This window comes from Lepidothrix coronata, unplaced genomic scaffold (genome assembly GCF_001604755.1).
Source record: "Lepidothrix coronata isolate B3197 unplaced genomic scaffold, Lepidothrix_coronata-1.0 Scaffold12, whole genome shotgun sequence".
In the NCBI taxonomy this organism is placed as follows: domain Eukaryota; kingdom Metazoa; phylum Chordata; class Aves; order Passeriformes; family Pipridae; genus Lepidothrix; species Lepidothrix coronata.
In genome coordinates, this window is record NW_016690192.1 from 7,203,387 (window position 1) to 7,231,101 (window position 27,715).

General features: G+C 50.7%; 2 protein-coding genes and 1 long non-coding RNA gene across 4 annotated transcripts; 2 read left to right on the forward strand and 1 right to left on the reverse strand.

Annotated features, from left to right (window-relative positions):
* Positions 1 to 428: 428 nt before the first annotated feature.
* On the forward strand, positions 429 to 26,900 carry LOC108492872. Its single transcript, XR_001873267.1, has 3 exons — positions 429 to 439; positions 10,583 to 10,588; positions 26,260 to 26,900. It is a non-coding gene; the product is annotated as an uncharacterized LOC108492872 (long non-coding RNA).
* On the forward strand, positions 752 to 2,735 carry GADD45A (growth arrest and DNA damage inducible alpha). The gene is made up of 4 exons (XM_017805691.1): positions 752 to 902; positions 983 to 1,084; positions 1,158 to 1,371; positions 1,969 to 2,735. The coding sequence occupies exons 1-4, from the start codon at positions 859 to 861 to the stop codon at positions 2,080 to 2,082; spliced, it is 474 nt and encodes a 157-aa protein (XP_017661180.1). The 5' UTR covers positions 752 to 858; the 3' UTR covers positions 2,083 to 2,735.
* Positions 3,978 to 23,764, reverse strand: GNG12 (G protein subunit gamma 12). Of its 2 annotated transcripts, XM_017805693.1 has the most exons (4): positions 23,661 to 23,764; positions 15,444 to 15,501; positions 6,547 to 6,663; positions 3,978 to 5,990 (listed from the first exon to the last, which is right to left on the reverse strand). In XM_017805693.1, exons 3-4 carry the CDS (start codon positions 6,640 to 6,642, stop codon positions 5,865 to 5,867), a joined length of 222 nt encoding a protein of 73 aa, XP_017661182.1. In that variant the 5' UTR covers positions 6,643 to 6,663; positions 15,444 to 15,501; positions 23,661 to 23,764; the 3' UTR covers positions 3,978 to 5,864. The 2 variants fall into 2 exon arrangements, with proteins under 2 accessions (XP_017661182.1, XP_017661183.1); XM_017805694.1 differs by lacking the exon at positions 15,444 to 15,501 and having other exon boundaries at positions 23,661 to 23,754.
* Positions 26,901 to 27,715: the final 815 nt, after the last annotated feature.

A 27,715-nucleotide genomic window follows, 5' to 3' on the forward strand; every position in this document is an offset into this window, starting at 1 on the left:
GACAGCGCTGGTGTTCACTAGAAGGGGAATGGCAAGAGTGCAATCCCTGTGGAGACAGGGAAAACAGACAACTGCATCCATCCACGGAGGGATTCTGCTCCTCTGCCCTGCTCAGGTGAGATCCCACCTGCAGTGCTGCCTCCAGCTCTGGGGAACAACAGCAGAAGGGCATGGAACAAGTCCAGAGGAGGCCACAGAGATGCTCTGAGTGCTGCAGCCCCTCTGCTCTGGAGAGAGCTGGGGGTGTTCACCCGGAGAAGAGAAGGCTCCAGGGACAACTTAGAGCCCCTGCCAGTGCCTAAAGGGGCTCCAAGAGAGCTGGAGAGGGACTTTGGAGAACGGCCTGCACGGACAGGCCAAGGGGGAATGGCTTCCCACTGCCAGAGGACAAGGTCAGATGGGATATTGGGAAGGAATTGACCGTGAGGGTGGTGAGGCCGTGGCACAGGTTGCCCAGAGAAGCTGTGGCTGCCCCATCCCTGGAAGTGTCCAAGGCCAGGTTGGAGCAACCTGGGCTAGTGGAAGGTGTCCCTGCCCACGGCAGGGGGTGGAACGAGTCGGTCTCAGGTCCCTCCCATGCCAAACTATTCCCTGTCCCGGCTCCCGGCGCCGAGCGGGGTCAGGCCCGGCCGGGCTCGGCAACGCGTGGGCGGGGCCTCATTTGCATAACCCAATAGAAGGGCGATATGCAAATCGCGGCGGCGCGGGTTGGCCGGGGCGCGGCAGGGGCAGCGCGCGCGGGGCGCCTTTGTCCGGCACGGGCGGCAGGGCCGGAGCGGCCGCAGCGACGCCGGGGACGGGGCTGTCCCTGTCGCCGTGTCCGTGTCCCCGTGTCCGTCCCTGCCCCGCGGCCCCGTGATGACTCTGGAGGAGCTGCCCGGGGAGCGCCGTGCCGCCGGGAGGTGAGGCCGGGGGGGGCGGAGGGAGGTGCGGGGATCGCTGCGGTGCGGGGTCCCCGTGACGGGCGTTTGTCCCGGCGCAGGATGGAGCAGGCGGGGGACGCGCTGGAGGAGGTGCTGAGCAAGGCGCTGAGCCAGCGGAGTCTCACCCTCGGCGTCTACGAAGCGGCCAAGCTGCTCAACGTGTGAGTGACCTCCCCTTTGCCCCCGTTCCCCCTTGCCCGGTGTCCCCTCCGGGTGACGGCGGTTTCCCCTCAGGGACCCCGATAACGTGGTGCTGTGCCTGCTGGCGGCCGAGGAGGAGGAGGCGGGGGACGCGGCGCTGCAGATCCACTTCACGCTGCTGCGGGCCTTCTGCTGCGAGAACGACATCAACATCCTGCGCGTCAGCAACCCGGCGCGCCTGGCGCAGCTGCTGCTGCCCGCCGCGGGCCCCGACCCGCCCGCGGACCTGCACTGCGTGCTCGTCACGGTGAGCACGGGGGGCACGGACGGACAGTCGGGGCCCCCCGCAACTCGCCGTGCCCGGGGCTCGAACCCGCGGACTCAGCGCGCCCGCACCGGGAGCTGCGCGGTGCTTCCCACGCCCCAGGGAAAACGGGGTCCTTCTTCCCTCTCCTTTATTTTCCCCTCTTTCTCCTTTGTTTCCCCCTCTTTCTCCTTTTAGTTTGTTCTTTCTTTCCCTCTTATTTCTTCCTTTTCTTTTTTCCCCATTTCTTTCCCGATTCTCCCCTTTTTCTTTCCCCCTTTCTTTCCCTCTTTACCCCCTTTTTCTTTCTCCCTCCTCCCCCCTTTATTCCCTTCTTCCCCCCTTTTTCTTCCCTACTTTTTTCCCCTTTTTCTTTCCATTTCTTCCCATCTTTTTTTTTCCTTTCCCTCCGCTGCCCCAGAGTCCAAAACTACAAAACTCCTCACATGCTTCCCGGCTTGACTTGTTTGTTTGCCTCGGTGGCAATTTAAGATGATTCACACTCCTGGACTTTTCTGCTGTGCTTTTTTTTTTCCCCCTACTGCCCTGTGCAGGCTGTTTTTGCTGCCGTGTCCAAGCCTTCCCCCATTCCCTTTCCAGAACCCCCAGGCCTCGCAGTGGAAGGATCCAGCGCTGAGTCAGCTGATGTGTTTCTGCCGGGAGAGCCGGTACCTGGATCAGTGGGTGCCGGTGATCAACCTCCCGGAGCGGTGACCGCTGGAGCCCATCCCGATCCCGATTGCACTGGAGTGTTGCAAGACTTTCGCAGTTGCTCAGGAAGTAACTCCCTGCCCTGGCACTGGGATTCCGGGGGAGGAAAAATAAAACCCAACAAAAAAAATAAAAGCTAAAACTGACGTCGGGGGGGGGTTTGGCTGCAGTGGAGCGACGTGTTGTGTGGGGCTGGAGCAGAGAGATGCTGGAGTGGTGGGAATGAGTGAGGAAGTGAAGGAAAAGTGGCAGGATGAGCCCAGCCTGACATGCCAAGGGTGCTCATGTCCCTCGCCGAAAATACCCTTCACTTTCTATCCTTAAGTGCAACTTAAAATTCCTGTTTTGAACACCTTAAAGAGCAAAAATCGAGGCATTTTGCCAACAATGTTATTGTATTTTTGGGATGTTAATTCTCATGTTTTTATGCTAAGATATATAATAATTATAAGTTATTTTCTGATATCGATGGGAAAATTATTTATATTTGGAGGTTTGAGAACCGAAATGCCCTTAAGCTGTTGGTCTGCAACCACAAATCTCTTACCAGTTGGCTGCAAAAGCAGCAACATTAATATAATTGTTTGAAATTTGAGTGTTCTTTGGGGGGGTTTGGTGTTTCTGTTTTGTGTTTTCTTTTTTTTGAAATAAAGTTTCCAATCAAACCTTTGGCCCAGGGTTTTATTTCCTTGCTCCATTAGTGCACAGGCAAAAGGGCTCAGCAGCAGCTGCTTCCTTGTCCTGGCAGCGGGCAAGGTCCTGTTGTGCTGCTCCGTGTGGGTTTATTCCCAGCTCCTCCCAAGCCATTAAATGCCAAAGCAGCCGATGTGCTGCAGGAAATGTTGGGAATGTTATTTATTTATTTTGCTTGAATGCTGCAACAACAGGAGCTAAGAAAAAGAGAGGCAGCTTTATTGCAGAGACTCCAACCCTCCTGCAGCACCTGAGTCTTCTTGGAAGGGGGGGGGGAAACCTGATTCCTTGGTGGAGGAAAACTTGACCTGATGTTTCCTTGCACCACAGACTCTGCAAATGCTCCTGGATTTTTTCCCTATGCACCCTCAGCACAGCCCGTGCCCACCAGGGTTGGGAGGTCTCTGTGCCAGGCTTCTCTGTAATTACAACTCCAGGCTGGCACACAGCAGAGATTTCTCCATGTGGCAGGAAAACAGCCTCTCCTGCCCACACTGCCAGCAGTGCCCGGAGGGCAGGCCACGGGGACACCACTGACCCACATTGGACATCCCTAACGGCACGTGTGTGACCCCACAGCAGTGGCACCAGGGGGTCAGTGTCCCCAGCCCCAGCAGGATTGGTGCCAGCCTAGCCAGGTGGTGAGGCTGGACCAGTTCTCCCACTCCCGGACACTGGCCCAAGGCCACCCATCCCTATCCATGTCCGGCACGTAGCTCAGGACCAGGCAGGTGCCATCCTGTGCCCTGGGACGCTGCAGGAGCAGCATCACCATATTTGCTGTTTCTCCAAGCTCAAACTCAATCCAGCTCCCCCTGAACCCCTAATTTCTCTCAGTCACCCCTCCAGCCCCTGTCCCCACACTACAAACTGGCCAAGACCTCTGGGTGGACCTGGGGGCACATGGCCCAGCACACAGCCATGCACCCAAATGCTTGTTTTTTTCCCCAAAATCAGCCAGCTTGGCCAAGGGGAGAGAGGGGCAGCATGACGATGCACCATGGTGGGGTGGCACGGCAATGCGGCACGGTGGGGCATCCCCATGGCACCCCACAGCTTTCTCTCAGCACCTGTGGATAGCCTCATTTCTCCTTTTTTAGAAAATTCTACAAGAACAGAGGCTGTATTTCCCCTAAATTTTACAATTCCTGGGTTTTGTCCTGGGAATCCTTACAGCAAAAAGCGAAATGCAAACGTAACAGCTCCAGATTTCACATGTCCCTATATATTATATATAAAAAATAGTGAGTTTACTGAATATCTATAGATTAAATGCTGTCAGATGCAAGCTGATGTGCTGGATCACCAGAGTCTCACAGCTGGATTTCTGGCTGGATCACACAGCTGGATCACCATCCAGAGCCTCACGGCTGGATCACCCACCAGGGCCCCACATCTGGATCACAATCCAGGGTCCCAGAGCTGGATCACCATCCAGCCCTCATGGTGAGCTTTATTCAAGGGCAAACACAAAGAAGGCAGACACAAAGAGCCCCCCTGCAGCCACAATGGGGAGCTGGTTTTGGGTTGGGAGCAGGGATCTCTAACCAAATAAACCTGCAGATTCCTGTGGGAACACCAGATTCCTGGGAAGACAATAATCAGGCAACAGTATGAGGTTCTTTCCCTCCCTGCACCCCATGTACCTGCCTGGCTACCTCTGGGCACAGCTGGAATTCTCAACAGCTACAGCCTTGCAGCCCCAAACTGAGTAATTAACTGAGCTCATTAATTCTACCTATGTGTGTGATAAAATGATAGACACAAACACAATAAAAAAGAATCAGTGTGGAGCTACATTATTGTTTTCTTCAATTGCCTCTAGAAAAATACTCTATAAAAATAATCTGCATGTAAGCACAGGATAAGCAGCACAATTCTCTGTCAGGCTGATTTTGGAGCTCTTTGTCAAAGAGGCTTGTTAAACAAAGATATAGGTTCTCAATATATATCAATAGTGAGTCTATAATTTCATATAGAAATGACAAATATGCAACATAAATGACAAGTAGTTAATAAAGTCTGTAAATATCCTCACAGAAATGCACAGTTATGGCAGATCACAACTTCAGCAGGATGCAGAAAAGGACATTTGCAGCCAGCTGAAGTCAGTATTATTTTCAAACCCTTCCAAATTTGCTGTTAATATGCAATATTTGCATAAGTACAAAGTTTATGTATATATATATACACAGGCACACGAAGAAAGACTTTTTTATTATGTGTATATATAAAATATATACTTGATGAAAAGGCCCTCCATTTATAAATGCAGAACCACAAGCTGAATATAATTTGGCATTTTTCCCCTTTAAAAATGAATTTTTTTTTTAAAAAGAGTCAAATTCTGACTCCCTGCACAGAATGTGACAGGGATTGAGAGTGAGGGCAGCATTCTTTCCTGCCAGGGCAGTTCCAGACTTCCATTCTTTTGACAGGATGGTTTTTATACTAACAGGGATTTTAAATTAGAGAGGAAAATGCAGAGCAGCAGAACCCAAGCTGAAAATTCTGCTTTTTCAACTCTTAAAAAACAGAAAAAGCAATCTGCAGGTCTCTGATTCTCAACTCTCCACTGGGAAGAGAGGCCAGCAGAAGGAAGGTTGTGGCACAGCTCCCTGGAGCTCCTCAGCAGCTGCTACAATCATTTTGCAAGGTAGTTTTTTTGCTAGAAAATGCACTTTAAGCGTACCTGTGCACGAACTGGTGCTGCCAGCACAGGCACAACCCCCCCCCAAAAAAAAATTAATCATTTAAAAAAATGTAAACCCAGTGATGTTTCATCAGGTCTCTACGGCTTGGCCTCTGCTTTATCAGCAAAGCTCAGGCAACTTTGGTCTTGTTTGACTTGGCAAATGCAACCAGGACCCCCCCTGTGCAGAGACCCCAGTGCTGCTCCCATTCCCTTGTCCAGGAAAGACATGAATTCAGCTTCCTAATAAAGATAAGGATCAGAAGGAATGCTTTGGAAAGCTTAAGGACTTAGACACATGGTAAAAGAGCAGCCGCTCCGAGCCAGGGAACGGCTGGGACCTTACAGAGTGTTGGTGCTTGGCCTTGCCTAGATGGGCTGGGGAGGAGCTGCCCCTCTCCTATAATAAAATGCAGGTTTTCTTGTCCTTGAAAGGGTTCTCAGAAGCAGGAATGCCCATGAGCAACGGGTCCTTCTTGGCGTGTTCCTCACAGTACAGCATCAGGTCTGCCGAGGCTTTGGACACCTGCAGGAGACAGGAAAAAATAAACAGAGAAAGGGGTTACCCATGGGAACAGGATCAAAGGTGCTGAGAGCTGTGATGGGTACAGAGTCCCTATCAGGGATGGGAGAGGTACTTGGAGATAGACACATTCTGTCTCCTTGCTTCATCCTCAGGGAGGAGGAAAGGATGGACCCTGCTGCTCTGTGGGATTCATTTGTGACACCAGGTAAAGGTTCCACCTGGCTTCTACACAGGAAACTGGGAATAAACAGAAGGGGGTTCAAAATAATACAGTGGGTTGTAATGAGGAATTTCTCATCTATCCTGCAGTGACAGGGAAGAAAATGGGGGAGAAGGTTCCTGCTGCCAGAGGGCAGGGTTAGATGGGATATTGGGCCACAAGAACTGGATTTATTTACATTTGCTGAGCTGAAATGTTGATGTCACATTTTGAGATGGGAAAAAATCACTGAGCTGTGGGTGCACAGACACACACACACTCTGTTATGTTGTCCTACAGCTGGAAGGGGAAAAAAACAAGGAAAGAAAGGAGGGGTGAGGAAGGATGTGCTGTCACCTTTATCCTCTCTATTGAGGCTTCTATCCTGAGCTGCTGCACAGTCCTTCGGGCCTGAGCAATGTTGTTGGTCGTGGTGGCTGTTTTGCCAGACATTTTCAGTGGAGCAGGGAAGTTCTGTTTGAAAAGACAGTGGGTTATTTTTCCAGAAGGTGGCACAGCACCTTAAACAGCTTTTACACAGAGGCATCCACGACACACTGCAAAAAGGGCATTTTTTTTTTTTTGTTATTAAGACACCCGGCAGGAACAGGCAGTTGCAAAACAGCTCTGGAAGTAAAATATCCTCCAAAAAAAAACATGGAGCTTCTGTGCAGGCTTCTGCCCCTTGGCTGAGCCAGTGGCAGTGAGGAGGATGGGCAGAGCCATGGCTGGTCTGGCAAAAATTCCAGCACAGCTTTGGCAGCTTGATTCCCATTTGCAGTTCCCCATGGGCTTCCAGGAGAGCCCAGTGTTTACCAGGATCCATGTGCTTCCCTGAGCACATGGAAGGAGACTTGCTCCTGAGCCCACCAAAGAGCAAGGAGTGAGCCAGGATAGAACCATGGAATCATTTAGGTTGGAAAAGCCCTCTCAGATCATCGAGTTCAACTGTCCTCCAGCACTGCCAAGGCCACCACTGACCCATGTCCCCATGTGTCACATCCATACAGCTTTTAAATCCCTCCAGGGATGGGGACTCCACCACTGCCCTGGGCAGCTGTGCCAGGGCCGGACAGCCATTTCTGTGAAGAAATAATATCCATGGCACAGGCTGATCTCAGCATCCCTGACTGTTTCATAGAGGTTCATGGTGGAGCAGACACCCACCTGCAGCCCATGGAGGGACTGAGGACTGTGCAGCACTGCATTCCCAAGGATATCCCTACAGGCATCGCAGCAGCCAAGAGCTTAGTGCTAAATTAGCCCAGTGCTAAATGTCCAAGGCCAGGCTGGACAGGGCTTGGAGCAACCTGGTCTAGTGGAAGGTGTCCCTGCCCACAGCAGGGGGTGAAACAAGAGGAGCTTTAAGGTCCCTCCCAACCCAAACTAGCCTGTGATTCCAAGTTATTCAGGTCTCCAGGTACCCAAAGAGCCTGTTTGGACCAGCTCTGCCCGTGTCACTGTCCTGTGTCACAGTCTCTAGAAGACTCTGCACAAACCCTGTTGCTTGTCTTCCACAGGTCCACAAGGAAAATTGGCTCCATGGGGCTGTGCTTGAATCATTTATGGCAATACAGTGACCTGAGTCCAACATGACTCTGTGTGACCTTTCCAAGCGCTGCCCACAGCGGTTCCTGCAGGATTCAGGTTTCTCTCACCTCAGCCTGGGGAGCAGGGGTGTTTTCCAGGCAGTGCCCATGCCTGCCCAGCTAGCTGGGAACAGCATTATCCTGCTCTGAGTCCCCATTTTGGGGGAAAAATTCTTGGAAAAGCTTTGGGCAGAGGAATTGCTCAGGCTCAGGTAGGAGGGACATTCACACCTGACATTTGGTATCAATAAAAACTTATTTCCTAAAGCAAATATTAAGAACATGCTCCTGCAGATCCATGTGGATCCATGGATGTTCCGCCTCTGTAACAACCTGACCCCTGGTCTGTGTCAGTCCTGCGCTGCCCCAGCTCCCCACAAAGACCTCACGGCCCAAAAATATCCCTCAGGTTGTGCTCCAGAGAGGTCACCTATGGAGTGAGTCACACAGGATTCACTGCTCACCACCCATGGGAGGGAATTCATGCAAAATTCAAAAAGTCAACAGAATTTTTCCTCTGGAGCATTCCCGCTACAGCACGGGCTTAGCCCAGGACACAGCACTTGTGGAATCACAGGATCCCAACTACTTTGGGTTGAGAGGGACCTTAAGCTCATCCAGTTCCACCCCCTGCCATGGGTAGGGACACCTTCCACTAGACCAGGTTGCTCCAAGCCCTGACAAGCTTGGCCTTGGACATTTAGCACTGGGCTAATTTAGTCCCTGCAGTTTTCACTTACTATATTGAAAAACTGTGGTGTGAAAAACCCAACCCAAAGCAATCAATTTTTATCAAGTAGTGCATGCAGCTCTGAGAAGATAGCTCAGGATTTTCTAATTCCTGTAATTTTAGTACTTTTATATAAAAAAATAGACATAAGGTTTAAAAAATTATTGCAAAATTAAAAGATAAACCATTCTCCTCTTGTTTTACTGGAGCAAGACCAGCGTTCCCTTCCCCAGCCCCAAACCCCTTTTTTCAACTGGAGAGGTTTGAATCTCTGGATCCCTTTCCAATCTCCATGGATGACCTCCTTAGGAAAGTTCCAGCGCTTATTTTCCCAGCTGGTTAGCTTTGTTAATAAATTAGATGTTTTAAAAAAAAAGAGAAAACACAACCCAAACCATAACATTTGAAAATTAAATTGCTGCATTTCCCCATCTTCAAACAAACACAACCCTTAATACGCCTCCTAAGATCACTAAATCTCTTCTACAGAGAGATTTACAAACAACTAGGTCAGCACCCAATAATACTGTTTTCCCTCTGAGTTCCTGGCAACTGATCCGAGCTGCTGTGGCCTCCTGGAGCCACCGGATTTCTCCCAGGATGCACTGGACTTCAGAAAACTCCTCAGATTTAAATTGGTGGTGTCCACAGCTCTGCAAAACTTGGGTGTTTGTGCCCTTGGAGCCGTGGGCAAGGTTTTCTGAGGTAGGGAAGTCTCCCAAGAGAATGAAGTCAATCTCTAAAGAAATGACCGTGCGGTCGGAGAGGGCACCGCTCCGATTTCTAGGAAGCAAATCCTCATGCTCAGCAGGCTGAGCCAAAAGATATCCCAAGAGCCTGACTCATTCCAACACTTTCCCATCAGGATTTCTCCTGTTCCAGCACTCACAGTCATGACTATTTATTCTGTGCTAAATGGACCAAAATAAATTTCCAATAAGTTTTTCCACTCACCACCTAAGACAAAACACAGCTGGTGCTCAAGGCCAGGTTGGACAAGGCTTGGAGCAACCTGGGATAGTGGAAGATGTCCCTGCCCATGGCAGAGGTGGAACTGGATGGGCTTTAAGGCCCCTTCCAACCCAAACCTTTCCATGATTTTATGGTGACAAAGCTGAACGAAGGTTTGCTGGATCCAAGGTTGATGGTGACAGAGATTCCTAAACCCCAGAGCAGCTGTGGGCATGGCTGCAATTCTCACTTGTCTCTGACTCACAAACTAAAATGAGACAAAAGAATCAGTCCACCCAACAGCTTCTCTGGCCATCACCCCCTGCCATGGGCAGGGATACCTTCTAGTAGACCAGGTTGCTCCAAGCCCCGCCCAACCCAGCCTTGGACACCTCCAGGGATGGGGCAGCCACAGCTGCTCTGGGCAACCTGTGCCAGGGCCTCACCAGTCCCACAGGGAAGAATTTCTTCCTAATTTATCCATGGAAAACTGAGACCAGTGTTTGTTCAGATGAGGTGGATGCTCACCAACTGCACTTTGCCAGTGAAAGGGAAAAACACGTGAATCCTCCAGTGTAGTTCCTGCAGGCCACACACCTGCACTTTTTCCTTTCTTAAAATACCTGCAAATAGGTGGAGCTGCCCCTCTTCCCTAGAAAACCCCTGTTTTTCCAGGCCTTGTCCTTTTTCTTTCCACAGGCTTTAGGTAATGAGATGACCACGCAGCAGGTCCCCAGATCCACCTCGTCTGGGCTTTGAACTTCAGCTCCAATGGGATTATTAAACCTCAATCTATCTTTTTAACTCTTTTAGATCCACGACTTACACAGCCCCTGCAGAGTGAAAGGTAATTAAATCACCACTGATAAAGCACGGCCGAGAATCTCCCAGCAGCTCTGCCTGGCAAACAGCTCCCAGTTTGCTCCAGTTATGTAAAGCCAGCCCATAGTGGAGTGCTGAAGGCTCAAAAGGGTGAAAAGGTGTCTTGTTACTGTTTCTCTTGAAATAAAACAGCTTTTAAGGTGAATAACTCAAAACTGTAAATCCATAGAGTGGATTGGACAAAACATAAACTGACAACTACAGCACGTACAAGGTACTCCATCAGCTGCTGGTTTTCCAGCCTCTGGTTTTCCAAGGTGTCAGCCCACAGCTGGGGGTCAGCACAGATCTAAAGTTACAGCTAACCTGTAAATGCAGATTTCAAAGGCCTCTCCATTTTCAGAGCCACAGTCCTGCTTGTGGAGGACACAGGGCAGTGAGGTGGAAATGCCTCTGGGCTGGGCAGGCTCCAAATTCAGCAAGGAAACAGCAGGAAAAGAAGGACACGAGGTGTTCCAAATCCTTGTTTGGAAGGACATGAGCCTTCAGGGTGACCCCCTGACCCCACTGTGATCCCTCCTCACCCTTGGTTCGGGTGCCTTGCCCATGGGACAGGGAGGGAGCACCCCAGGGAGTCACCACTGCTGCTGCTCCCACATGGAATGTTTGGATGATGCTGCCCACTTGAGCCTGTTGGATAAACCAGAAGCAAGTACCACCACGGAAATTGTTCTCCTTTTCCTAAAAACACAGGAACAGGGGAAAAAAAGAAGGAAAAAAGCAGTCGGACAAGTCCAGAACTGCTGCTCCAGCTCATTCTCTGCCCTGAGCTGGGGGGGAAGCTCATGCCAGGCATGGCTGCTGCTCTATTCCCAACACAGGGAAGCAAACACTTCCTAAGGAGCTGCTCAGACGTGCCAGTTGGCATTTCTGCTCCAAACCCACCATCACATGGTATCTCAGGACATTGTGTTTAGGGTTGCAGCGATTCCACAAAGAACTCTGCTGGCTTACAAGTGAAACTGTTCCCAGTCCTGCAACCTCCCTGGTCTTTGCTGGAAGGATTTTAAGCTGTATCTGATTTGTGTATCACCACCACTAGTACAGGCTCTGCTTGATGCCTCACAGCCCTGCCTGAAAACCATTTTACTCCCCACACCATCCTCCCTCGCATCCCTTCCCCACTCTGCCTTCAGCTGGGACCCTGCAAACAATCTGGGAATAAAATACCATGGAACCCAAGTCCAGCTGCCTCTTCTTATTGGCTCACACTCCCCAGAGCTCTCAGGAATAAAAAGCCAGAAGCTTTGAAGTCAATTTTGCTTCTGAAAATGCAGAGATTTGTTGGGCAGGAAGGTGGTTGGAAGGAGGAAGAGGGGCTGCAAACAGCATGAAGAGGCACCAGACAAGGCCAGTCCTCATGGAGAGCAGGGAAGAAGAGCCACGATGGCCCCTGGAGGGTGGCATAAGGAGGGGCTGACGCCAGAGCCCCTCTCCAGCACCTCTCCCATGTGCAGGGGCAGGACGTGAGGTAAGGTTTTAGTGGGTTCCTGCACGTGCCACTTTCCCAGGAGCTTGTGTGGGAGCAGGAGGGCTGGAGGCCGGTTGGGACTTGAATGGTGGAGGTTGGTTTTACTACAGGGTGCTTGGGAGCAGGTTTGTTACAACTTGCAGAACCCAAAAACTCTCCCAGTCCAAGCCAAGAGGCCAATGCTGACATTAAAGGTAGGTGCAGAAATAAACCAATCCATTCTGAGGGCACATCAGAGCACAACCAGGTACAGCAATGGATGAAAGAGCTGCACACAAGCATCAAAATAATCTGTATTTGTGATACTTTCTGGCCTTGATTTTTAAATATTTAGGTCCCCAATGGAAGAATGTGTCAGAGGAATCTCAGTGTGCCTGGTACTGCCTTCTGCCAACATGTGCCGCAGAGCATTTGGCATCCCAGCAAGTGCTGACATGTCCCCTCCCAGATCCTGCACACCCCGGAACACAGTGGCACTTGGCACGAGGTGACCCACAGGGAGGGTGGGAGAGGCACAGGGTCCCTGATGGTAGCAGTAGGTGAGAGGGAGAAGTATCTAGGGAATCCTCTACCCACCTGAAACCCAAACCCTCAGGGGGTCTGCTTCCCACCCAACATGGACAGAGTCAGGAGCTGAAGGAGGTACCTCAGCCTGGCAGGACAGGCAGCAGGCCCAAGGGTTTTGCAAAGGACTTGGGAAGTCTAGATGTGCTATAAGTGTGGAAAAGAAGTGGAAGGGTTGGCATGGAGGGAGCAGGGTGAGCAGCCCTGACCTGTCACCCACCGACCCTGCACGTGTGTCCCCCCAGCCACTCTCTGAGAACGCTCCTTATCACACCCACACCTTCCACGTAAACACCATAAATACTACAAAAGCTCTTCACGCTGCTCTGCCAGAACCAGGGACCCACTGTCCCAGCTGTAACCCTAATTAGAGAGCACAGGAACGAGCCAGGCACGTTCCACACTCCTCCTGCTCCAACCGGTTGCTCTGCTCCAAGAAGGAAAGAGCACTTCCAGCAAAACAGCCCCTTCCCGGTTCACTCAGCCTCGGCGCCTGCGCAGGGTGAGCCCATCCTCGAAAACCCTGCTCTGGAAATGCAGCCAACCTCGTTTTTCCAGTGGTGGGTGCAGCCAAAGGGAAAGCCCAGGGCTGGCAGGGCTCTGCTGGCCCAATCCCTGCATGGGGCCGTGCTGACACCCAGTGGAAACACCGGTGTTGGAATCATTTGCCACACTACCAAGGAGAATGGAAAATAAACCTGGGCAGCTGCAAAACACCAGAATCCTGCCCTCTGCAGGAAAACAGAACTGAGTGGTAAAATGAAAGAGGAATTAGAGATGCTTTTGGGTCATTTCTCTTTTTAGGATACTCCATGCCTGGAAGTGTCCAAGGCCAGGTTGGATGGGGCTTGGAGCAAGCTGGGATAGTGGAAGGTGTCCCTGCCCATGGCAGAGGGTGGAATCAGATGGGCTTTAAGGTCCCTTCCAACCCAAACCATTCTGTGATTTCATGATCCTTATACCCCACAAGATGGATGGACAAGGTGGTGGGATACACCAGAGTTTCCCAGGAGGACCTGGAACCACTTGAGCACTTTGCAGACTGAACACAGCACCCACAGTACAAACCTCCCAGGAAAAGCAGCGGCACGGATCACCCATAACTTCCCCACTGGCTCCAGAGGTAGCAGTCCCCTGCTCCCTTGTCGTCCCTCAGCACAGCCCCAGCCAAGGCCGTGGCTCTGGTGCCTTCAGGAGCTGCTCCCATCACAGGGATGGATCATCTGTGGCTAGGAGAAGCTTTCTGCTCCTACTCCACACCTACCACAAACCAAACTGTGAGGAGTAGCTCCCTAGTTCCTGGCAGGTGAGAGGGACTGGATTTTTAAATAGGTATCAAGCAAGAGTTAAAATCACAGTACAAATATTTTATACACAGTAGAAAGAGTATGGGTTAGGTAAAAGAAAACACGATCCTCCCCAGACAAAACTAACTGCTTCACGTACTGGAGAGTCCACACTATGACACAGGGAACCTAAAACATGTGGTGGCTGCAGGACTTGGGGAAAGATGTGAGTGCTTTGGGATGCACACCGTGCACAGCACCACAGCCAAAGGGATCAGGGGCCCCAGATTTCAAACCCATTTTTACAGCAGAAAAGCTACAGCAAGGACAAACTCTGCTTCCATGCTCCTCTCAGAAGAGGTGCAGGAGTCAGGGCTGGGTTAGCAATGGGAAGTCTGGACACGGATACACCTGGTTTACACAGAGGTTAGCAGCCCATCAGTGCAAATGGAGAATAAAAGACCCTTAGAACACAGAACACCCCCTTCTGATGTTTCCTTTTTCAGAGAATTTACACTTGGGAATACTGAGAGATTTTACAGTGGAGATCTTTTTTTCAGTTATAAACAATGCTGCCAGTGTCTTAATTAGTCCTTTTGAAACAGATTAAAAACCATAAAATACTGTGAAATGTAAGGAAACAGACAACTCCCAAGACGATCAACTGGATTTGGTATTCTAGGTGTTTAATTAAGGTTGTGTTCCTTCATAACCTCCATCCCACAAGTTACTGCAGTACCATCCTGCTGATCAAACCTGGGCTACAGCTCCGTTTGATTTTCAAAGTCGGCCTTCATTATGTGATTCTGTCAAACCCAATGTACATCTTGGGAGATGAGTAGTGGAAAAACCTGCTTTTATTTTCCTCTGCATTTTTTTCTGACTTAACTTTTTGTATCTTTGGTACACATGAAAGCCATGAAAAGTGACTTCTAGATCAAGGTTCCTTTGAAAAACATCTGAGCAATATTATTTTAAAGACATCAGCCTGAAGCCATTGGAAAAGACAACGAACCGCAGGGCAGTTTATCCACAGAAGGTCCTTGTTTTTCCCCACAGGGCACTCCCCAGCTAAATCCCACCAGAAAAGACACACAAACTACTAAGAGACATTTGCAAAGACACTTTTAGCTATATCAAAATCAGCTCCTCTTACAGCATGTAAAGCAGGACTAGTCTGTGATTAAAGCTCCAGACTGAAAGTCACGGGATGCAGTTTGGCCTCAGGTTCTGTGACCTTCAGCAAATTCCTTCGTCTGCAAGAGATAAAGCCGAGGACGCAGGCGGGAGATGCTCTGGGAAGAACTCTGTGGGGCTCAGCTCAGAGAACTGGTAGGGTCCAAAGGATTTCACCAGCTTCTTGGCTACAAGAATTTATCAAAGCACCTATTTTTCAGGATGGGGTGAATATAGGAAGAATTTGTATGATGATATGGTCAAACAAAATGCATGTAACACAGCAGAGGCAGAAATTATGAAGACTTGCATGTTGCCCCTTCCTTACTGGGGGAATAAACAAGAAAAAGCCTAATTTCCATGGGAGAAGCAGGTGTTTTTACCCCATAAAGTCAAGTCAGTTAAAAACCCAAGGTGAATAGTATGAGCAACCAGTACTGCCAATACCAAGCTGGTGCTGCCCTTGTAACTCTCCTCCACAAAGTTGCCAAGTATTTTTTATTTGTTTTGCTCCAGAAGAAAATTAAATCGCTGGAGTCTGGGACTTGTTGTGCTGCTTTATATTTTGCATGAAAGGAAGGAACAAGAGTGGACTGGAAACTCACCTACATAGGCAGACTTGCTACCTGTCCGGCTTGCTTTGATTTTATCGGTGTAATGATCCTGAAACACAGTAAAATAAAAATTATAAGGACTTCATAATGCAAGAAAGCCAAAGCTAAGGGGGTTTGGCACTTGTGGTTTAATTCTAGTCACAAAAACTACAGTATTTTGAGATTGGCCTGGCTGGAAAATCTACCTCAGACCTTTCTTATTGCCAATTTCCCTAATTCCCTTCTCAAAGACACGGCCACGGGCGCCCAATTCCCTCTGGCCCCCTCCCAGATGGGAATGAAGGGAACAAGTTTACACAGATTTGGGTGCTGCCGGCATGGCTCCTCCTGGAGCCCACGCTCTGAGGGACAGGTCCCACCCAGACCTGGGGCAGGTGAGTCTAGAGGCAGCTATTGGAAAAGCCACTGCCTTTAAAACAAGTTTAACTACTCAAAGTAAAAGTCAGAGCAGGTTTAGTTAAGCACCACTGTAGCCAGTGTTGAGAACATGTAGAACCTGTGGCTGCCTCCATCCCTGGAAAAGTTCAGGGCCAGGTTGCATGGGGCTTGGAGCAACCTGGTCTAATGCAAAGTGTCCCGGCCCACGGCACGGGGTGGAACAGGATGAGTTTTGAGGCCCCCTGCAGCCCAAACCATTCCAGGATTACTTTGCCCCTGGAGACTTCTCTGACCTGTAAACCTCCACTGAGATATTCCAGCAGCTGGGCTTAATTCCCTGGAGAAACAAATCTGGCAGTCCACGTTCCCTATAGAGGCCTCTACACACCCAGAAAAAAACCTGGAATTATAACAGTCCAAAACCATACAAGTTCTGCTACCAGATCCTGTTCACTGTTGCAAGACTGGCAAATCCAGAGCACACCATATTTAACAACCTTCCTAAGTTTTTATTGTAAAAAATTATAATTTTGAACTATAACAATTCAACAACAATTCAATGAAGGCAGCAATTTTTTTAGGAGTGTTGGACATGAATGACAGTGGAATTGGGCACCTGACAAGCACAACTTGGCATTGCCAAAACCAGAAACCAGCAACTGAAGAGATCTGAGAGATCCAAAGGGTTATTTATTTAAACCATCCACCTACAACACAAACACAGATCAAGTTGGCTGCCTTGATGCTACAGGTGAAAGAGAATTATGGAACGGTTTGGGTTGGAAGGGGCCTTTAAGGTCCATCCAGTTCCACCCCCTGACATGGGCAGGGACACCTTCCACTATCCCAGGTTGCTCCAAACCCATCCAGACTGGCCTTGGACACTTCCAGGGATCCGGGGGCAGCCACAGCTTCTCTGGGCAACCTGTGCCAGGGCCTCACCACCCTCACAGCCAACAATTCCTTCCCAATATCCCATCCAACCTTGACCTCTGGCAGTGGGAAGACATTCCCCCTTGTCCTGTCCCTGCAGGCCCTTGTCCAAAGTCCCTCTCCAGCTCTCTTGGAGCCCCTTTAGGCACTGGAATGGGCTCTAAGCTCTCCCTGGAGCCTTCTCTTCTCCAGATGAACATTCTCAGCTCCCAGCTTGTGAAGGTGATAAAAACCATAAGGTGATGGGAATTCTGTGGGAACTGGAGCAGGGACTGTATTTACAAGTAAAATTATCTTTCCTTATTATCCTCTCCTGGCTGTGCTGCTGCTGGAAGCCCATTCACTGCAATCCCCACACAGGTGTGCAAGTATACACAGCAGGTTCTAAATCCAGTGACTGATAATCCAAAATGGGCTGGCAATTTCTCTGTTCCCCTTTCCTGGAATTCCTACTGCACATTCACACACCCCTGTGCCCCTGGAGATACACCCACTGTCCCTGCACTGCGGAGCTCGGATTGGAGGCTCCGGGCATTTACTGAGCTGGCAGAGGAGCCAGGGCATGGATACCTCATTAAGAAGGGTATGGCAGGATCCAGGATTGCTACGGACACTCTTTGGAGGGAAAGCAACCATCAGTTGCCAAGGACTGGTGGAGCTCTGGCACCAAGCCCTGGCACCACTCCACACCTGCCCAAGTCACACCACGAGCTACGACGGGCTCAGAGAAGCCACAGCAACACAGCTCCCTCATTCCCAGGAAATGAGGAGGAAAAAAAACCACCAAAAGTTCCCAAGGGATGGTCCTTAGCAAGGCAGGGAGGTGGCAGGCAGCACAGACAGTGTCCCCTTTATAATCACATGCCACTTCCTGTGCTGGAAACGGGATCACAGTTTTAATAGGTGCTGTTAAAAATCACTGTATGGAGGAGGAAAATAAATTGCGTTAGAAGAGAGACTGTCTTGCCACAGCCAGTCCTTGTCCCTGTGCCAGGCTTGTCCAGTTCACATCCAGCAAGGAAACAAAAATAAATGTCACACGTAAACTCCTTCACAGACGTGTGACTGCTGCATAAAATCAAAGTTTAATGGAAAAACTGCTGCTTTGCTTATCTGTGCAAGTTCTCATTCTGCTCACTCACCCTGAAAATTGTTAAGGAAAAATAAGAAAAAATTCAATACTGACTTGTGCATCCTGAGGGAGATCAAAACACAGTCAAAACAATCACAGATCATGGGGAATGGTTTGGGCTGGGAGAGACCTTCAGAGATCCAGTCCAACTCCAGCTTTAAATACATCTGAAAACTAACTCTGGCTCCCGGGGTCACTTCCCTCCTCAGAGCCCCGGAGACTCCATAATCCTGCCTAATCAAAGCTCCAATCAAACTAGCCATAAAAACCCACAAACTCGACATTGCTGGCATAGTTTGAGGCTGGCGTAATGCACCCCTCCAAAATCCCGCATTCAGAGGTCAGGCCATGCTTGGGAAGGAATAAATCAGGGAAGGACATGTGGGAGAGAGATGAGAAAATTCCATGGCTGGACAGTTCCCAGTCCCTCCAGCCAAGGCCGGCAGCATCAACCTGAGTCCTCCTGCTCCGTGGGCCCTGGCAGGCAGCTCCAGCTGGAATATCCTTGCTGTGCAGGATGGATGCCTTGTTGTTTACTGCAACATAAACCTTATGTTGTTTACAGCAACATAAACCACAGTCAGCCAGGAAAAAGATGGTCCATCTTCCAAAATCATCAGTGACACTTTCTGCTTATCCCAGCTCCAAGCTTAGACCAAAAAGTGTGACTTGAAGCTACAAACAGAGATGAAAATGTAATTTGGGATCTGCTCAAACTTACAGCAACCACAGAATCCCAGACTGGATTAGGAGGAAGCTCAAAGTTCATCTCATTCAATCCCCCTGCCATGGGTAAGGACACTTTCCACTATCCCACATTGCTCCAAGCCCCATCCAACCCAGCCTTGGATACTTCCAGGGACAGGGCAGCCACAGCTTCTCTGGGCAACCTGTGCCAGGGCCTCCCCACCCTCCCAGGGAAGAAATTTATCCCTGATATCTCATCAAACCTGCCCTGGAACTGAATTTCTTGCAAAAATTCTTGCAAAATTTCTTCACTGCAGTATGGCAGCACAAAAATTAGCACAAATGCCTTTGGTGTCTGCTTGATTTTAACAAACAGAAAGGAAATCTTCTGGAAATACTCTGGCTAATCATCAATATGATTAATGACACAGAAAAGAACCTCTTTTTCGTCTATGAACTGTGAAGATACAGATACATCAAATATCTCAGTCACTGAGCAAACTGAAGCCCAAACAACAACAGAGGACAGACATCTAAACATATCCAATGAGGGACTGACAGCCCAGGAAAGGCTTGCTGGAGACATTGCAATCAACTTCAAATTAAAACTTCAATGTACAAACAATCAGAATGTTCAGCTGTTTCTGCTGAACGAGGCCTCTCCTCCTAGGGCCACCCCCTGTCACCATCAAGTCCTCCTTGCAGAGCTTCCCAATCCTTCCTGTGGCAGTTCCTGCTCCACAAGCCAGACCTGCGGCTTCCATAGGCACAGCAGTTTTTCCTGGTTCTCAGCCCATATTTTTCCCTTCCTATGATACCCACCAGTCCCTCCTGAGAACATCCCACATCACCTCTGGTTCAGGCAGCGAGGGCAGTGCTGGGTCCTAGGGTCATCCCCTTATCACAATGACAGAAACTAGGAGGGAGGATTTTGCTCTCCTCAGCTTAAACCACCAGAAAACTTCCTGGTTTTGTGCTCTGAGGGAGCTTTGGCACAAGGAAAGCCATCATTTAGAGAGGAAAATCAGGCAAAGTCTCCCCCATGTGCTCCCACTGCCCCTGCTCAAGGAATGGTTAGAGATAACAAAGGGGTGATTCCACAGAGCATCAACAGGATTGGATTGTGGGCTGCCAGAGCAGCCTGGATTGGGGAAACAGGCTGGGGAAGCAGGCTGTTCCCTTCCCAGCAGAACAAACATGGGCTTTTCCACCTCCAAACACTTTGGAGAGCTGGTGTTGGAGGATCAGTACCCACACAGTGAGCAAGGGCTCAGAGCTCATGGCATGTGTCAGAGTGGACAAAGGTTCAGATTATGTGTATGTCCCAAACCAGACAGTACCAAAAAGTGACCTGTCCCTGTACAGAAGGTTTGGAAAGACACAGGAGAAGGGATGGGGGAAAAAATGCTGTAAACAAAGGGGGAGCAAGTCTGGTTCCTGCTTGAGTTGAGCTGAATGTTTAAACAAGATGATCCCAGCAGCCACATCCTGCCGTCGACAGCGGCTGGAATACAAATAATCCTCATAACACACTTTTTTCCTTTTCCCTCCTCCCTCTGTAACTCTATCACATGCCAAGACACTGATACGGACACAGGAAGCTGAATATAAACACATTGCCTGTTTTACCAAATATCCAAAGGAACACAACTAAAAATACACAGCTGCTGGTGTCCATGAACATCCTAAAGCTGTGATCCACCCATGCTGGCTGGGGCCTCAGGAACCAAGGAGCTTGTATTTGGGGTACACTGCAGCCCAGGTCTGTTTTCACAGAATTTCAGACTGGTTTGGGTTGGAAGGGACCTTAAAGCCCATCCAGTCCCATCCCATGCCATGGACAGGGACATCTCCACTATCCCACATTGCTCCAAGCCCTGACCAACCTGGCCTTGGACACTTCCAGGGACTGGGCAGCCACAGCTTCTCCAAGCAACAGGTGCCAGGGAATGGATGTACCCTCACCATGCCCCTGCCTCCCCTGGGTACCCTGACTGCTCCCTTCACCTTCCTGCTTCTACCTATCTCCATAAAACACCATGGAGAATTCTACCATAACCCAGTCACCACAGGACTTCTGTCACTGCCTCTGCTCTTTCTGCTACTTTTCATCAACCCTTGTAAAACACGGAGTGAAAACTTTTTGCTTCTCTCACCAGTATTTTCTCTTCTCCTTCCCTTCCAAGTTTCCCCCCAGGTTATTCCTGGGAGCAAGAATTGATGTCAATCCCGAGGAGCCCCCAGCACTGACCATGTGATGAACACTGAGGTTTAGAAAACCGAGACCCAGTTGTGTAATATTGCAAAATTCAGCTAAGAGCTGCCCAATTCCAGCAGTGATTAATGTGGAGCAAATCCCGAGGGTCACCAAACATCTGCAGCTTCCATTTCCCAAGAAACAGCGAGTCCACAACAACCCTAAGGATCTGGGGGGACTTGCTTCCCATTTCATCCCAGCTAATGCAAGTGTCACTGCAATTCCTACCTCTGCACAAGGGTATTTCTGCGTGAGGACACGAGACCTGCAGCCTTCACCCACTCCCATGGTTTGTGTAAGCACAGATGAAGTTGCAGCAACACAATCCTCCCTGGAATACCGCTCCAAGCCTCGGCCAGGGCTGTGGTGGTGTTTCCCATGCTAACTATACACCCCTTGGAAAGTATTCCCTCTGTTCCCTGCAATGATCTCTGCTCTGGCAAAGGGGACAAAGGGAAAGGGCTGAGGGGAGGATTTATGGGGCTGTACCATGGATTTCTGGAGCAATTTGGACTTGCTTTTGCAACAGATTCTATCAGAGGGTTATGAATTGGGATTTGGGAAGCTGTGTCTGGGGAGGAAGGACATTCCCACCATGCAGAGCCGTTGTGTTCAGCATCTTCCACTCAACATTCCAGCAACATTTGCAGGGAAAGCAGAGCCATATAGAAAGGAGTGACAAGGACTTCTTAAAGGGGCAGATAGTGCCAGGATAAGTGGGAATGGCTTCCCAGTGCCAGAGGGCAGGGTCAGATGGGATACTGGGAGGAAATCTTTCCCTGGGAGGGTGGTGAGGCCCTGGCACAGGTTGCCCAGAGAAGCTGTGGATGTGGATGCCTGGAAGTGTCCAAGGCCAGGTTGGACAGGGATTAGAGCAACCTGGTTTGGTGGAAGGTGTCCCTGCTCATGGCAGGGGGTGGGACTGGATGAGCTTTAAGGTCCCTTCCAACCCAAATCATTCTGGGATTCCATAATTCATCCCAGGCCTTGCTACAGAGAACTTGTTGTGAATCTGGCTCAAATATTCCAAGTCTTATGAGGAACAGAGCCTAGGAAATCAAGAACTTTTAGTATTCATTTAAAAAGTTACTATATAGCCAAAGAGACATTATATTTGAAATAAGAGAAGTATCTGAAACCTACAGCACAACTCAATATTTGGATTTAACACCATCAAGAGATGAGAGATGCTGGAAGTGGCTCTGCTGTCTGAGAGCCCAAGAAACTCCTCCAGAATGACAGGAGAGGTTTGTTTTTAAAGGAAAAATCATCCATTGGCTGAGTGATTAGGAAACAAGCTCACCCCCAGCACCAGACCTCATCCATTGCTCTCTCTGGAGTTTATTGTTGCTTTAGTCCTTGATTAAAGATATCTGGCAGTCCATCCCATGCCGGGATGAAATACGGGATTGAGAAGTCATTAACTTCATACTAATCCCTCAATCTCATTTAGTGGCACTGGAGTACCATCAAACATCAAATCCTCCCACTGTCCACTACTCATCCTTTACTCACAGAAATGTATTTCTAACCCAATTTACAGCCCAGATAAACACAAACAAGTAACATGTCCCTGATGCTGTGACCTCTAAGCTAATAAAAACACCAGATAATCCCCTGGCAAATCGCTGTGAATTCCATTTGAGGTGCCACACTAATCAAATCATGGAATATACTGAGTTGGAAGGGACCCACAAGGACTATCCAGTCCGACCCCTGGCCTGCCCAGGACACCCCAACGATCCCATCCTCTCCCTGAGAGCATTGTCCAAATGCTCCTTGAGCTCTGGCAGCCTTGGTGCTGTGACCGATGCCCTGGGGAGCCTGTTCAGTGCCCGACCACCCTGTGGGGGAAGAACCTTTCCCTGATATTCCCCCTTGACGCAGCTTCAGCCATTCCTGCTGGCTCCGCCTTCCCAAAAGCACCAGGCTAAAATCACAATATCCTCTCAAAAAACCCTTTCCTCCCCCCCAAAAAGTAAAGAATTTAAGCTTGGAACAAAGTATTGCAATTTAAAAGTTACTAAAGTTCCAGGAGCTGGACTCAATGATCTGTGAGGGTCCCTTCCAGCTGAGGAGATTCTGCAATTCCCTGATTCTCAGTAAACTTGTTACTGCAACTGGGTGTGTAATCTCAGTATCAACACGAAACCTCCTCGACTAATGACGCTTCCCACTAATTAACCTCCTTCCCACACTCATCCCACAACTCCCCACAGGTGGGAAACTTCCTCCGTCAAGCAGAGCTCTGTGATTCCAAGGAAAACTCATCACCTGACGGCTGGGAATACTAAAATTGGTAAAATTTAAAGGATTTATCTGAAAGCTGTGGCTGCTCTGGTACAGTTGGAGCTGCCAGCTCTGGGTATCCATCAGTGCCATGGGGAAGGGCTGGATGGAGGGAAGGAGGCGGGAAGGAGGCAGGAAGGCCGTGCGACGCCGTCCTCGAGAAAAACGCCTATTTTAGTACTATTTTTACATAATTAAGCAGATTCGGTTTTACATAATTAAGCATATTTCGACCCGTTCCGGAACCGCAAGCAACTTGTTGAACTACAGCACAACTGCGCGCTGCCTCCCACCGGGAATTCCCCTCTGGACAGAGGGAAGGGGGGGGGGAACATAAAAATCAACCAAACAAAAAAACCTTAAAAACACTCAGGCACCGCTCGGGCCCAGCCTGCCCCGCCAGGCCCAGCACCAAAACAGGGGTCGGGCCGCCGCTTCCCGCTGCTCCGCCGGCTCCACGCAGCCCGTCCACGGCGGCAGAGCTCGATATTCCCGGCGGGAACCCCCTCTGTCCCGGTATCCCGGTACTCACCCACCGCCGCTCCCGGTGTCTCCACGGGCGACGGCAGCGGGCGCGGAAGCCCCGCCCATCACGGCGAGGCCCCGCCCACACCCACCCACGGACCCGCCCACTCCGGCCCGGCCCTGGCCCGCCCCAATGGGGCGGGGCCGGGAGAATGGTGGGCGTGGCCACCTGGAGGGCGAGCGCGCCTCGTGTACCCCTAATCGAGGCGGTATTCCAAACCGGTTTATCTTGTTCCAAGGTGGATTCAGGCGTGCCAGTGGTGTTTGGGAAGGGGTTGAGGTAGGGAAAGTGTGTGCGCGAGGGACTGGAGCGATGGTGGAGAATCCCTGGTGGTGGAGCGGTTGGAGCATCGCTGTTCCCCCTATCCTGGGAATTTTAGGAGGTAGGAGCAGGGCTGGCATCTGCAAGGGCTTGTCTGCTGCCCAAACGGGCCTGGCGTGCCTCGGCTTGTGGGGCTTTGATCCTGGAGTCACTTGGGAATACATTTGTCTCCAGAGGGAGGGGAGGGCGTGGATTAAAATTTAAATACAGGTTCCTGGGAGCTGCAGGAGGGAGAAGAGTTGGAAAATGAGGGTGGAAAAACACTGGCACAGGTTGCCCAGAGAAGCTGTGGCTGCCCCATCCCTGGAAGTGGCCCAGGCCAGGTTGGACAGGGCTTGGAGCAACCTGGGATAGTGGAAGGTGTCCCTGCCCATGGCAGGGGGTGGACCTGGATGAACTTTAAGGTCCCTTCCAAAATAAACTAAATTGGGGAAGCTGTTGTACCCATCACTCCAGCCTGAGTGTGCTCTGACAGAGCATCCCTGTCCTGCAGCAGCACTGAGAGTACCAGGAAAACCCTTCCTCACTTTCTTCCATGGCCATCCTTCGTCCAACATCACCACAGCTGTGTTGTTGCTGTGCCTGGCACAGCCAGGTCCCCCCGGCCACCAGCCTGGCTCCGCAGGCAGGTTGTATGGGAGAGAAGATGGGATTACCAGCCTGTTCATCTCCTCTTTATTGTGTATCTCCCGCGTTCCAGCCGGTAACATAGGGATGCACAGGAGGATGTTGTCAGGCATTACACCCCAGTGAGAAAACAACCAACCCAAACCTTCAGGAAAACTGTCCAAAGAGAAGAAATTCCTCTTGCAATTCCTAATTAAAAACAGAGAAAGCCACTTTTCCCAAGCGTGGCCACCAACTGGGCGGGAAGCATTGCCCTCTCGTGGGCTAAAGCAGCAGCTTCCCATCATTCACTTCTAATCGTGAGCTTAATTAAGCTGAGTTAATTAACTACCTGTGGCCTCACAGTGCAGCCCTCCTGGGGGAGCAGCCCTGACCCAGGCAGGAGCTTGTCAAGGATTCCCAGGAGCTTGTTGAGGGATTCCCAGGAGTTTGTTCGGGCTCCCTTCCAGTCCCAGCCAGTTTGCCACAGAGTGTGCGCAGGACACACTGGGAGGACACATTGGGTGAACTGGAGTGTGCACTGGAGCATAGACAGGGAACACTGGGTGGGCCCACTGGGCACACTAGTTTGAACTTTGTATTTTCTCTATTAGACATTTATTTTCCTTTTTAGCAGGTCCTGGACTCAGACTCAGCATGATGAGATCCCTTGGTTTTCCTTCCTTTTTTTCTGTCGCAGACATTTACTCAGTGGCTGCCTCACCCTCGTCTGAAGGCAGGACCAAGTTCTTCAGATCTCAGTGATTCAACCACAGGTTTTCCTTTCTCCTCCAAACACATATATATAAATGTTAAACATTATCATTAGCGTGTAGTAGTAGCCTAGATCAGAGCATTCACTCTTAAACATTAGAAAGAAATCCTTCCCTGTGAGGGTGGTGAGGCCCTGGCACAGGTTGCCCAGAGAAGCTGTGGCTGTCCCATCCCTGGAGGTGCCAGATTGGAGAGGGCTTGGAGCAACCTGGGATAGTGGAAGGTGTCCCTGCCTATGGCAGGGGGTGGGACTGGATGGGCTTTAAGGTCCCTTCCAACCCAAACCAGTCTGGAATTCTCTGATAAAATTGGAAAAACACTTTTATTAATTAATTCATTTATTTTGCTGCCCTTACCCCACAGCACAGCGTGTGAGCACTGGCTGAAGGTGAGGTACTGCCAACAGCCTACATCAGTGGGACTCAGAGCAGTACCCAGGGTGTCCTCCTGCCCACCTGTCTCCAGGAACCCTCGTTATTTCCTGCATAACGAGGTTTAGAGTTACAAACCTCCTGTGTTCCCAGGAGACAGAGAACAATTTTTGCTCTCCACCCCAGGAGTCCGGTGGGCACCTTCAGGCTGCCCCGGCTGGCTTTGCGCTGGGCGACCTCCCTGTAAGCAGGGCTGGGTCTTTGCTTTGCTTTGCTGGCCTTCGGCCATGGCGCTCCTTTGGCTGCCCGGAGAGAGGGGGAACCCTGTAAGGAGAGTGAGAGCCCCCGTTTCTGCACCTGAGGGGGGAAATGGAGCTCTCCTGACCCCCAGCCCACCCTGTAAGCAGGGTAGGTTATTTTCCCTTGGCACTTTTGTGCATGCTGGCGGCCCCTGCCCAGAATGACACCCTGCAGTCAGGGTGTGCCACAGCCTTTGTGCTTCGGCCAGCCACGAAGCCCCTCAGCGTGTTGAGGCCCCTGTGCAGCCCGGGGGTGGGTCTGAGGCTCTGCTCTCCTGCTCAGCAGTAGGGATGGCTCCCCACACATTGGCTGCACAGAGCTTGCTCCCTCTTCTGGGACGTTCTTTCCCCCTTTGTATCTTCGTCCTTGTCTTTGTCAGTGTGAGTGAGCAAGTGGGCTTGTCCTTTAGCCCCTGTAGAAATGAGGGTAGTGTAGCTTAGACCTTCCAGGAGGCAGAGAGGGGCTCTGTGCAGCAGCATGGGGGTGCCCTCTAAACCCATGGGTGGAGACAGGGTCTGGCCTTGCCCCTTCTTCCTGAGGATGGAGCGAAGCCCCTTAGTGGTGGTGTGGGCACTGTAACCCACCTGTAGCCAGGGCCTGAGTGTTTGCCTGTGCTGTGGGGCTGCCTGTCCTGCTGGTGACGTGCCAGTGTGTGCCCCCCTGTCCCCAGGGCTGGGGCCCTGTCCCCCCCTGCCTGAGGCCACGAGGCCATTGTTGGGAGTGCCGGGCCTTGGGGGGCGGCCCCGTACGTGGGTCTTTGTGTGTCCCCCCTGCTTGGCGGGAAGTTGGAGGGACCCCCTGTACTCAGGCGGGTATCCCATGGGGTCCCTGGTCTTCCACAGGGATTGGGCTGGGCGTGTGCCCTCCCTGTCCTCAGGGCCCACCAACCTTGGGCCATGAGCTCCACTGCCTGGCAGTTGAGTCCGGTTCCTGTTGCTGTGGGGGAAGGCCGAGCTCTGTGGCTCCCTGGGTGTCGACACATTAATAAGCAGGGTCTGGGTCTGGGAGCCTTTGTGCTCTCCCTCAGCTGGCAGCCTGTGCTCTGAAGGTGCAGGAACACCCGGCGAGGTCTCCACAAGAGCTGTCGTGTCACAGGTTATGGTTGGGCTCATGCTGGGCCTGTCTTGGGTGACAGCAGGGTGGAAAAAGCCTTAAACAGCCACATTTTCAGGCATTGTACCAGTGTCAGAAACACTCCGTGCTACAGCATGAATTAAATTATTACACGGCATTTGCTGGAGGGCTTCCATAATAGTGGTGCTTGTAGCAACTTGGTAAGTGTATTGCAGAGCCCTCCCACCACCAGTGCTTGGGGTGCCTGGGTAACTTCTCACTACTACAATCCTGGTATTTTTTTCCCTCTTTTTTTTGAACGTGCTTGGTGCTTTTCCTTACTGAAGCTCAGTGCTTCCTTCTGTCAGTGCTGCCTTTATCCACGATCTCTCCTAGACTAGTATTTCAAATCAGACGGTTGGCCTCGACCAAAAGAAAAACGAAGTAATTTCTTAGGATGTGTTTTTCTGTGGCAGAACTGCTGCACAGGGATATGAAGTGACTCACCTGCTGTCCCTGGAGGAGACAGTAGAAGGGATGGGGATCTGCTCCATCCCCTGCCAGGGATGCTCCGAGCAGTCAGGAGGATGTGGGCAGCCGGCATGGCTGAAGAGACCTTTTCAACGCCCTCACCCC

Coding starts and splice junctions, on each gene's coding strand:
- GNG12 (XM_017805693.1), bottom strand. CDS start 6,642: ATGTCTGGCAAAACAGCCACCACGACCAACAACATTGCTCAGGCCCGA. Junction 5,991..6,546: donor CCTCAATAGAGAGGATAAAG/GTGACAGCACAT, acceptor TGTCTCCTGCAG/GTGTCCAAAGCCTCGGCAGA.
- GADD45A (XM_017805691.1), top strand. CDS start 859: ATGACTCTGGAGGAGCTGCCCGGGGAGCGCCGTGCCGCCGGGAG. Junction 903..982: donor GAGCGCCGTGCCGCCGGGAG/GTGAGGCCGGGG, acceptor GTCCCGGCGCAG/GATGGAGCAGGCGGGGGACG. Junction 1,372..1,968: donor TGCACTGCGTGCTCGTCACG/GTGAGCACGGGG, acceptor TTCCCTTTCCAG/AACCCCCAGGCCTCGCAGTG.